This window comes from Entelurus aequoreus, linkage group LG04, assembly GCF_033978785.1.
Source record: "Entelurus aequoreus isolate RoL-2023_Sb linkage group LG04, RoL_Eaeq_v1.1, whole genome shotgun sequence".
Taxonomy (NCBI): Eukaryota; Metazoa; Chordata; class Actinopteri; order Syngnathiformes; family Syngnathidae; genus Entelurus; species Entelurus aequoreus.
Window position 1 is genome coordinate 11,877,373 of NC_084734.1, and position 11,122 is coordinate 11,888,494.

Sequence of the window (11,122 nt, forward strand, 5' to 3'; positions counted from 1 at the left end):
GACCCTCTTTTTTTAGGTCCAGTCTGGGAGAGTACCACAAAGACACTCGAAACCTGAAGAGGATCAAGGACTTAAGTGAGTTACCGTATCTGGTTTAACTTGGATCTGTTTAGGGCTGGGCGATATACGGAATATACTCGATATATCGCGGGTTTGTCTCTGTGCGATATACCGTATTTTTCGGAGTATAAGTCGCTCCGGAGTATAAGTCGCACCGGCCAAAAATGCATAATAAAGAAGGGAAAAAAACATAAGTCGCACTGGAGTATAAGTCTCATTTTTTGGTGAAATTTATTTGATAAAAGCCAACACCAAGAATAGACATTTGAAAGGCAATTTTAAATAAATAAAGCATAGTGAACAACAGGCTGAATAAGTGTACGTTATATGAGGCATAAATAACCAACTGAGAACGTGCCTGGTATGTTAACGTAACATATTATGGTAAGAGTCATTCAAATAACTATAACATATAGAACATGCTATACGTTTACCAAACAATCTGTCACTCCTAATCGCTAAATCCCATGAAATCTTATACGTGTAGTCTCTTACGTGAATGAGCTAAATAATATTATTTGATATTTTACGCTAATGTGTTAATAATTTCACACATAAGTCGCTCCTGAGTATAAGTCGCACCCCCGGCCAAACTATAAAAAAAAACTGCGACTTATAGTCCGAAAAATATGGTAGAAAATGACTGATGATATTGGAGTATACGTTCTCACGCAGTTGCTTTTAGCTGCGGACATTACACTACAGGCTCTTCTGTCTTTTTTGTCTCTCTTTCTCACAGAGACATAAAACAAGCGCACCTTCTTACATACGTCACATATTGTCGCGCATGCAACGTCATACGCCCTCGCGGAGCAGAGAGGTAGCGGCGTGGGTAACATTAGCTGTGATGCTAGTGGTAATACGAGAGAAAGAAGGTGTGAATCTGGTAACAAATGAAGGAATAATTATTTCCCAAGAAAAACAGCAGGGGGTCCATCGTCTGGCGGTGGTTTGGCTTCAAGCGGGTAGATGGTGAAAAAGTATGCGGCAAAAGCGTTGCTACAAAAAGTAGCACCACTGCTAATGTGTAGCATTATTTGAAAAGTCACCCGCTAGAGAATGAAGAGTGCTTGAAACTAGGGCTGCAACAACTAATCGATTAAAATCGATTATAAAAATAGTTGGCGATTAATTTAGTCATCGATTCGTTGGATCTGTGGTATGTGCATGCGCAGAGGCTACTTTTTTTTTCTTTTTTTTTCTTTTTTTTTTATAAACCTTTATTTATAAACTGCAACATTTACAAACAGCTGAGAAACAATAATCAAAATAAGTATGGTGCCAGTATGCTGGGTTTTTTTTCAATAAAATACTGGATAGGATAGAAATTTAGTTTGTCTCTTTTATCCGATTATTAATCGATTAATCGAAGTAATAATTGACAGATTAATCGATTACCAAATTAGTTGTTATTTGCAGCCCTACTTGAAACTCTGCATGTCAACATCTCCGTTCGGTGCCACACCCACAAAATGCCCAAGCAACCATTTCCACATCAACACCGTATGAAACAAATAGTCAACAACAGAAGGAGATAACGTCCGCAGGAAGCTACCACATAGCGAAGGACATACACTATTTGATTTCCTATTATGCAGCTCATTTTTATTTGACACTTATTGAAATATCTTGTGTGACATCATGCACAAAAGTGCACTTTATTTGCTTTTAACTATTGTAGTGGCGTTCTGTACAAAAAGTGCGCTTTTAATTTAGTGTTGTTTTGATATGTCATCTTGTATGACATCATGCACAAAAGTGCACTAATAGCTTGTTTTAAAAATGTCTCTGACAATCTTGCACTTTCTGTTTTGGAAATGACAAATGTTTGTGCCACTGCTTAATAACTGTTTAATAAATACACTTTTGCTAAATTTACTTAGTTGTGATTTCCCTCTCTGCATGAAAGTTTAAAAGTAGCATATATTAATGCAGTATGAAGAAGAATGTTTTAATGTAGACTAGGGCTGCAACAACTAATCGATTGAATCGATGAAAAACGATTACCAAAATAGTTGGCGATTATTTTAGTCATCGATTCGTTGGAACTATGCTATGCGCATGCGCGGAGGCTTTTTTTTTTTTTTTTTTTTTTTTGTAATTTTTTTTTTACATTTTTTGTTGTTTTTTTTGTTTTATAAACCTTTATTTATAAACTGCAACATTTACAAACAGCTGAGAAACAATAATCAAAATAAGTAGAAAAACAGTACAAAACAGCGCCAGGGCGGCGGTGAGGCTACGTCTCATGAGGTGGCGTAAGCTAGCCAATGATGTGTCATGTGCAGCTCACGTGACGACGGCGTCTCCTTTGCTGGAAAAATTTGAAAAATGGCGCAGGAAAACACTACCGATAGTTTAGTGGAGAAACATCTTGAGGTTATTGCTTCAATGGAGAAAAGTGTACGACCTAAGTCGTCAAAAGTGTGGGAACACTTTACTTTAAAGACTTCAAAGAAGACCGTTTCCTGCAAAATGGCACGGAAGTACAACATTGCTTCAGAAGCACCTGAAAAGGAAACATGTTGGAGCCATGGATATAGGGAGGAACTCACAGTATGTAACTTTTTAAGTCAATAGTGGCAACAAGCATTCATGAGTTCAGCTTTTTTGTGAGTAACGTTAAAGTTATGCCTTTGTTGCAACGCGGGGCTGATAATGTGTCTCCGGCACATTTGACTCCGTTTTGAGAGAGAAAACGCACGGTTACCAATTTGGAAATAAACGTAACGGACAGAAATATCTCAGGTTGGCTTCATAATGGATCAATGTAGCCGGGCTGATAAAGCTATATAAATATATTTAGATTTGAGTGACGCTTTAGTATAACTAAACGTTATGAAGGTGCTGGAATATTTCATGCTATTATTCAGAGGCAGCCTAAAATGAATCCTTTATTATTCACAACAGAAACGTGTACAATATCTGATTCAGTTCTGATGAATTACATTTCTGTGTTATTATTGGTGTATGCTGCACCCCCAATGTCCACAACATGGTGCCAGTATGCTGGGTTTTTTCAATAAAATACTGGAAAGGATAGAAATGTAGTTTGTCTCGTTTATCCGATTATTAATCGAAGTAATAATCGACAGATTAATCGATTATCAAATTAATCGTTAGTTGCAGCCCTAATGTAGACACATAGAATCATCATACTGCTGTGATTATATGCATCAAGTGTTCATTCAAGGCTAAGGCAAAATATGGAGATATATATGGTGTATCGTGACATGGCCTAAACATATCCAGATATTAATAAAAGGCCATATCGCCCAGCCCTAGATCTGTCCTACAATTGATTGCCATAGAATACCTTGAACGTTCTCAATCTCTTAACTTCTTTCAGCGAGCCGCTTCAAACTCCTGAAGCACACACGTTTGAATGTGGTGGCTTTCCTCAATGAGCTGCCAAAAACTCAGCATGACATTGCCTCTTTTACCATCGATGTGAATACCTACACAGTGAGTTCTTCATTATGGCGGCTGTTGTTATCTAAGCTTGGTTTTAATGCTGCCTCTTTATCTTCAGAACACATTACTGTCATTCACTGTAAGCGGAGTCTTCAAAGAGGGTGAGTGTTCATTTTGTTGCTTGTTTTAAAACAATTCCTACGTGTTGTCGTCAGTGGGGCTTAGTTTTTGTTTGTTGTTAGTTGCTGTGAATGGAAAATCCAGAGACTCCACCATGGCCTTCTCCAGAGTTTTCATCACAGTCCCTGCAGGGAATTCTGGGTGAGTGCAATGTCTCTCAGAGGTGTTTTTATTTCTCTCTCATTTTCCCTCCCACTTTATTTAAATATATACACATTTCCACAGTTTGTGCATCGTCAACGACCAGCTTTTTATCCGAATGGCCACGACGGAAGAAATTCGCAAAGCCTTTGTGGCGCCCGCCCCGACTCCATCATCCAGCCCAGTGCCCACCCTGACTGCACCACAGCAAGAGATGCTCACGGCCTTCTCGCAGAAGTCGGGCATGAACTTTGAATGGTCCCAAAAGTGAGTCGTGCTCTTAAATTGGCTATTAGGTCTTGTCAAGTCTAGATACCGGTACTCTAAACATTTCTTTATCTCAGGTGTCTACAAGACAATGAGTGGGACTTCAACAAAGCTGCACAGATCTTCACACAGTTGCAGGTACACACTATCTTTGCCAGGCATTGTTTTATTGCGCTCAGTGTTTCCTATAAACTGCCAAGATACCTGTGGCGGTGGGGGCGTGGCTTTGGGCATGGTCACCATGTCATCATCATGTAATTTGCATAATTTACTACAATATGATTTTCTCTAAAAAGGCTCAAAAAATGTATACTTACTAATTAATAATAACAGTTTTGTTTTAAACGTCCATCCATCCATCCATCCATCCATCCATTTTACAATATAATTACAACACTTTATGTACATATTTATATACAGATTTGAACAATAAGTTATTCACTGAAATATATTTATTAATTGTGGTTCTTACAAAAAATATATCTTATAAAATATAAAAGCTAAAATGTCTCTTAAAGCTCTGCCCCTTTAATTAGTGCATACTAAATAATTTAAAGGCCTACTGAAATGAATTTTTTTTATTTAAACGGGGATAGCAGATCTATTCTATGTGTCATACTTGATCATTTCGCGATATTGCCATATTTTTGCTGAAAGGATTTAGTATAGAACAACGACGATAAAGATTGCAACTTTTGGTATCTGATAAAAAAAAGGCTTGCACCTACCGGAAGTAGCGTGACGTAGTCAGTTGAACATATACGCAAAGTTCCCTATTGTTTACAATGATGGCCGCATGAAGTGAGAGAGATTCGGACCGAGAAAGCGACAATTTCCCCATTAATTTGAGCGAGGATGAAAGATTTGTGGATGAGTAAAGTGCAAGTGAAGGACTAGTGGGGAGTTGAAGCTATTCAGATAGGGAAGATGCTGTGAGAGCCGAGGGTGACCTGATATTCAGCTGGGAATGACTACAACAGTAAATAAACACAAGACATATATATATACTCTATTAGCCACAACACAACCAGGCTTATATTTAATATGCCACAAATTAATCCTGCATAAAAACACCTGCGTGTTTGTTATGCTAGCTCCTAGCTCCTCTGCTAGCTCCTAGCTCCATAGAACACGCCAATACAATTCAAACACCTGATCAACACACACAATCACTCAGCCCAAAAGACAGTTTACCTAACCCAAGGTTCATAAAGCTTATATATTTTTAAAAAGTTACGTACGTGACGCGCACGTACGGTACGGTACGTGTTATGCTAGCTCCTAGCTCCTCTGCTAGCTCCTAGCTCCATAGAACACGCCAATACAATTCAAACACATGATCAACACACACAATCACTCAGCCCAAAAGACCGTTCACCTAACCCAAGGTTCATAAAGCTTATATATTTAAAAAAAGTTACGTACATACGCAAAAAAAAGCCAAAGCTGCATACTCACAGTAGCACGTCTGCGTCTTTGTCATCCAAATCAAAGTAATCCTGGTAAGAGTCTGTGTTGTCCCAGTTCTCTACAGGCGTCTGTGTATCCAAATCAAAAGTCCTCCTGGTTAGAGTCTCTGTTATCCGAGTTCTTCCATCTTGACTGCATCTTTCGGGAATGTAAACAAAGAAGCGCCGGCTGTGTACTGTTGTGGCTGACTACGTTCGAAAAATACGTCCATTTCGCACCGACAACTTTCTTCTTTGCTTGCTTGGCTTCCTTCTCCATAATGCAATGAACATGATTGAAACAGATTCACGAACACAGATGTCCAGAATACTGTGGAATTATGAAATGAAAACAGAGCTTTTTCGTATCGGCTTCAATGTGGAAGGCATACCCGTGTTCGCCGGGCTACGTCACGCGCATACGTCATCCGCAGAGGCGTTTCGAACCGGAAGTTTAGCGGCAAATTTAAAATGTCACTTTATAAGTTAACCCGGCCGTATTGGCATGTGTTATAATGTTAAGATTTCATCATTGATATATAAACTATCAGACTGCGTGGTCGGTAGTAGTGGGTTTCAGTAGGCCTTTAACTTTAGCCTACTACTACAACCATATTATTTACCAGCAACATAAAGTGAAACAGGCAGAGGTGTCCTGCCACAGTCAGTAACAAATAAACAGAAAACAGTAGTGGTCAAATACATATAAGGCAACAAGAGAAGTATCCTACACTTCTCTTTTGTAAAGTAAATCTGGGGCCGTACTTATCAAGCTTCTTAGAATTACTCCTAAGAAGTCTGCTAAGAGTTGACTTAAGAGTAAATAAATTCTTCGCTGAAAGCTGCACTTAAAAGTTAGTTATCAAGCGTCTTACTCACACTTTCAGCGAAGTGTAGGACTGAATCTTAAGTGTCACACTCAGAGCTGAATTACGACATTACTATGTGCCGTAAACGGAATTTTAGGTGACGTAATTTCTGTGTCCATAGAAATGACCAATCACGGAAGGGAATCCCTTGTCTAAGAATAAAGAAATATCTTAGAAATATGTAAGTGGACAATGGGAGTGTATATTTTAACAATAAACTACAAAATAATACAAAACAAACAAACAATATTGGCAATGAATCAAAAATAAATGTTTCCTTTTTGTTGCACCTTTCCTGCTTCCTGCTCCCAGACCGTAATCAAAGAGGCGGGGGAGACACTTCTCCAGGGCCGATGTATGCTCGGGGCAACACCCTTCACTTTACCCGACAGTGGGTCTCCACAGCGGACGACTTTAGAGTGAATGATGAGTCCGGCGATTAGTTGCAAATCTTGCTTTATTGATTGCTTGCACACAGCCAATCCAACACAAAACAAACTAGTCCCCGCTCGCACTCACAATACCGCTCCCTCTCTCTCTCGCCCACACACTCACTGACGTCACTCACCTCACACGCTGTAACCTAGCGTATGTGTGTGCCACACACATACGCTACACTCATAACATTTTCTTTCCAATTCATTAATTAGGCAACTAATTTGAAACTGGTGTGTGTGGCTCTATATATACTAGCCCACTGCAGCCACATGCAGAAATCAACAAGGAATGGAAAATTATTAAATCTGTGACAAAAATAATACCTGCTCTGTCTAAACGATACCGTTTGATCAGCTGCTCGTCATCAAACAAAGATGAACGTTCGCGCACGTCTCTCGCCTCAGTGCCATCCCCTGCTGGCAACTCCTAACCACTTAAGACACCTCTGAAGGTCTCTTAAATATCGTGGAGAGTAGGAGGGATTCTTAGACTTAAGAACGTTGATAAAAAGCTTTAATTCTTAAATTTGAGAGTAGGACTAAATTTCGCAAATTTTCAGGACCTAAGTGTAAAATGGCACTCTAAGAAGCTTCATAAGTACGGCCCCTGAACAGCCTAAATGGGCATCTACATCAACTATATGTTTTGCCTGAGAAGCTGGACAGGACAAAAAAAATATATATATATATATATATTTATTTTTTATTTTTTATTCTTTCGTGGCGGGCCGCCACAAATAAACGAATGTGGGAAACACTGGCGCTGTACTTGTTTGTTATCCAAGTAAAATTGTATTAAATTGTTTGGTAACTTACAGGATACTAAAAGATGTTTCTTTGTCCCTTTCCAGACTGAAGGAAAGATTCCAGATGTTGCATTCATCAAATGAAACCTTGACTCATACCTCCTGTAAAAAATAAAATCTGATCCGTTTTGTTTAATTTTGCGTCCTTTTTCTCTTTTTGCCTCTTGTGGCTTGAGTGGCAGAAATTGTTAAATATACCTTACATTTGTGTGGTTTTGTTTTAGCAGCCAAATATATGAGGAACTGTTTGAAATTCAGACTTGTTTTATATATTTTTTGTTATTTTAGAGTCCGTCATCTGTATATAAATGTATGCTCATTGGAATAGACTCGTGGCCAGGTATTTTGTTCTTTAATTGTTGTAAAGTTAGAGAATTGACACATTTCCTTGACTTCATATTAAATATAGTTCATTCATTAAAAGATGTTTTGCTATCTTTGTGTTGTTTGATTCGAGTTGATCTCGGCTTGTGAGGTTTATTTTTATACCAGCAACTGTCATGTGACTTCCTTTTTATAGGTGCTAATCCTGGAGTAAGGCCTCCGACTTGCTGCAGGTAAGCTTGTGGGTCAGTGTTACAGCACAACTGCTTCAGGAGTCATCACAGCAATACAATTAGTTTCCAAGCGATATACAGTGGTGGTCAAAAGTGTACATACACTTGTAAAGAACATCATGTCATGGCTGTCTTGAGTTCCCAATCATTTCTACAACTCTTGTTTTTTTGTGATTGGAGCACATACTTGTTGGTCACAAAAAACATTCATGAAGTTTGCTTCTTTTATGAATTTATTATGGGTCTACTGAAAATGCTGGGTCAAAAGTATACATACAGCAATGGTAATATTTGCTTACATGTCCCTTGGCAAGTTCCACTGCAATAAGGCGCTTTTGGTAGCCATCCACAAGCTTCTGCTTGAATTTTGGACCACAAAATTGCTGCAGTTCAGCTAAATGTGTTGCTTTTCTGACATGGACTTGTTTCTTCAGCATTGTCCACACGTTTTAGTCAGGACTTTGGGAAGGCCATTCTAAAACTTTCATTCTAGCCTGATTTAGCCATTCCTTTACCACTTTTGAGGTGTGTTTGGGGTCATTGTCCTGTTGGAGCGCCCAAGACCCAACCTCCGGTCTGATGATTTTAGCTTGTCCTGAAGAACTTGGAGGTCATTGTCCCATTTACTCTCTGTAAAGCAGCAGTTCCATTGGCAGCAAAACAGGCCCAGAGCATAATACTACCACCACCATGCTCGACGGTAGATTAGGTGTTCCTGGGATTAAAGGCCTCACCTTATTTCCTCCAAACATAAATTAATTTACCAATGATTGTCACACACACTAGGTGTGGCGAAATTATTCTCTGCATTTGACCCATCACCCCCTGGGAGGTGAGGGGAGCAGTGAGCAGCAGCGGTGGCTGCGCCTGGGAATCATTTTTAGTGATTTAACCCCCAATTCCAACCCTTGATGCTGAGTGCCAAGCAGGGAGGTAAATGCTCCCCTTTTTATAGTCTTTGGTATGACTCGGCCGGGGTTTGAACTCACGACCTACCCATCTCTAAGCTCTAGGCCACTGAGTAGGCTATATATATATATATTGCTGGGTATTGTGGCCAAACAGCTAACTTTTTGTTTCATTATTGGAAAACAAAAATGATTGGACACTCAAGACAGCCATGACATGATGTTCTTTACAAGTGACTGTAAATCCTGTTGACCTCCCTTTACTTTTATATATATTAAAATAGCTGAGAAGTGGTTGGGCTCTCGGGGACAAAATACATTGCCTAGGACAGGGGTGTCCAAAGTGCTGCCTGCAGCTAATTGTTTACCGGCCCGCCACACATTCTGGAAATACTATTGTAAAAATGAAAATGTACATTAAAAAAAGTGGAATGAGGTGAAATCTAACGAGAAAAAGTTGCAATGTTGACACAAGCTGCCATGCAGGCTGTTTTTTTCTTCTTTTGTCTTAATTTTTCTTTTTTTGCAATCGCTCAAAAAAAAAGACAAAAAATCCATGTTATAATGAATTATTTTCAGGGCTCCAATTACTTCAAATATTTCACTTCAAAATGTTTTATGTGGTAAATATTGCATACATTGTGTAGTAGCCATATAAAAACATCAAAGTTTTCTTTGACAAAAGCGCATAAAAAACCCAAAATAATAGTTCCAGCATAAAATCGACAGATATATCTGAAGTTGATCTCGTAACTTAAGTGTTGAAAGTAAAAGAAAAACCTAATAAAAATGTATCACTTTATGAGTGGGGCACCTTTTGGATCCCAAATATATTTAGTGGTTTTTTATTTATCTTTTCACTGTGATTACTCAAAAATATGAAATAATTAAAATCAATGGCGTCCTGCATTATTGATCTTTTAGGGCTCTAATTACTAAATACTGCATATTTCAGTATTACTATAAAAAACTAAGTTGTTTTTGACAGAAAAGCCATAAAACATTTTTTTTTAAATTTGTATTACTTTATATCAGGGGTCACCAACGTGGTGCCCGCGGGCACCAGGTAGCCCGTAAGGACCAGATGAGTAGCCCGCTGGCCTGTTCTAAAAATAGCTCAAATAGCAGCACTTACCAGTGAGCAGCCTCTATTTTTTAAATTGTATTTATTTACTAGCAAGCTGGTCTCGCTTTGCCTGACATTTTTAATTCTAAGAGAGACAAAACTCAAAACAAAATTTGAAAATCCAAGAAAATATTTTAAAGACTTGGTCTTCACTTGTTTAAATAAATTCATTCATTTTTTTACTTTGCTTCTTATAACTTTCAGAAAGACAATTTTAGAGAAAAAATACAACCTTAAAAATGATTTTAGGATTTTTAAACACATATACCTTTTTACCTTTTAAATTCCTTCCTCTTCTTTCCTGACAATTTAAATCAATGTTCAAGTAAATGTATTTTTTTATTGTAAAGAATAATAAATAAATTTTGATTTAATTCTTCATTTTAGCTTCTGTTTCTTCGACGAAGAATATTTGTGAAATATTTCTTCAAATTTATGATTAAAATTAAAAAAAAATATTCTGGCAAATGTAGAAAATCTGTAGAATCAAATTTAAATCTTATTTCAAAGTCTTTTTAATTTCTTTTAAAAAATTTGTTCTGGAAAATCTAGAAGAAATAATGATTTGTCTTTGTTAGAAATATAGCTTGGTCCAATTTGTTATATACTCTAACAAAGTGTAGATTGGATTTTAACCTATTTAAAACATGTCATCAAAATCCTAAAATTAATCTTAATCAGGAAAAATGACTAATGATGTTCCATAAATAATTTTTTTAATTTTTTCAAAAAGATTCAAATTAGCTAGTTTTTCTCTTCTTTTTTTGGGTTGAATCTTGAATTTTAAAGAGTCGAAATTGAAGATAAACTATGTTTCAAAATGTAATTGTCATTTTTTTCGTGTTTTCTCCTCTTTTAAACCGTTCAATTAAGTGTAAATATCATTAATTATAAATAATAACAGAGTTA

At 37.5% G+C, this 11,122-nt stretch overlaps 1 protein-coding gene across 5 annotated transcripts in view; it reads left to right on the forward strand.

Moving 5' to 3' along the window:
- The window catches only part of nxf1a (nuclear RNA export factor 1a), a 48,971-nt gene extending 40,914 nt beyond the window's left edge, over window positions 1–8,057 (forward strand). For all 5 annotated transcript variants that reach the window (XM_062044227.1, XM_062044229.1, XM_062044228.1 and 2 more), the window contains 7 exons: window positions 17–75; window positions 3,410–3,525; window positions 3,593–3,635; window positions 3,717–3,795; window positions 3,880–4,062; window positions 4,140–4,200; window positions 7,668–8,057. In XM_062044227.1, the coding sequence (XP_061900211.1) occupies window positions 17–75; window positions 3,410–3,525; window positions 3,593–3,635; window positions 3,717–3,795; window positions 3,880–4,062; window positions 4,140–4,200; window positions 7,668–7,706 (580 nt within the window). In that variant the 3' untranslated portion in view covers window positions 7,707–8,057. The remainder of the gene's footprint in view (window positions 1–16; window positions 76–3,409; window positions 3,526–3,592; window positions 3,636–3,716; window positions 3,796–3,879; window positions 4,063–4,139; window positions 4,201–7,667) is intronic.
- The last annotated feature ends 3,065 nt before the right edge of the window (window positions 8,058–11,122 follow it).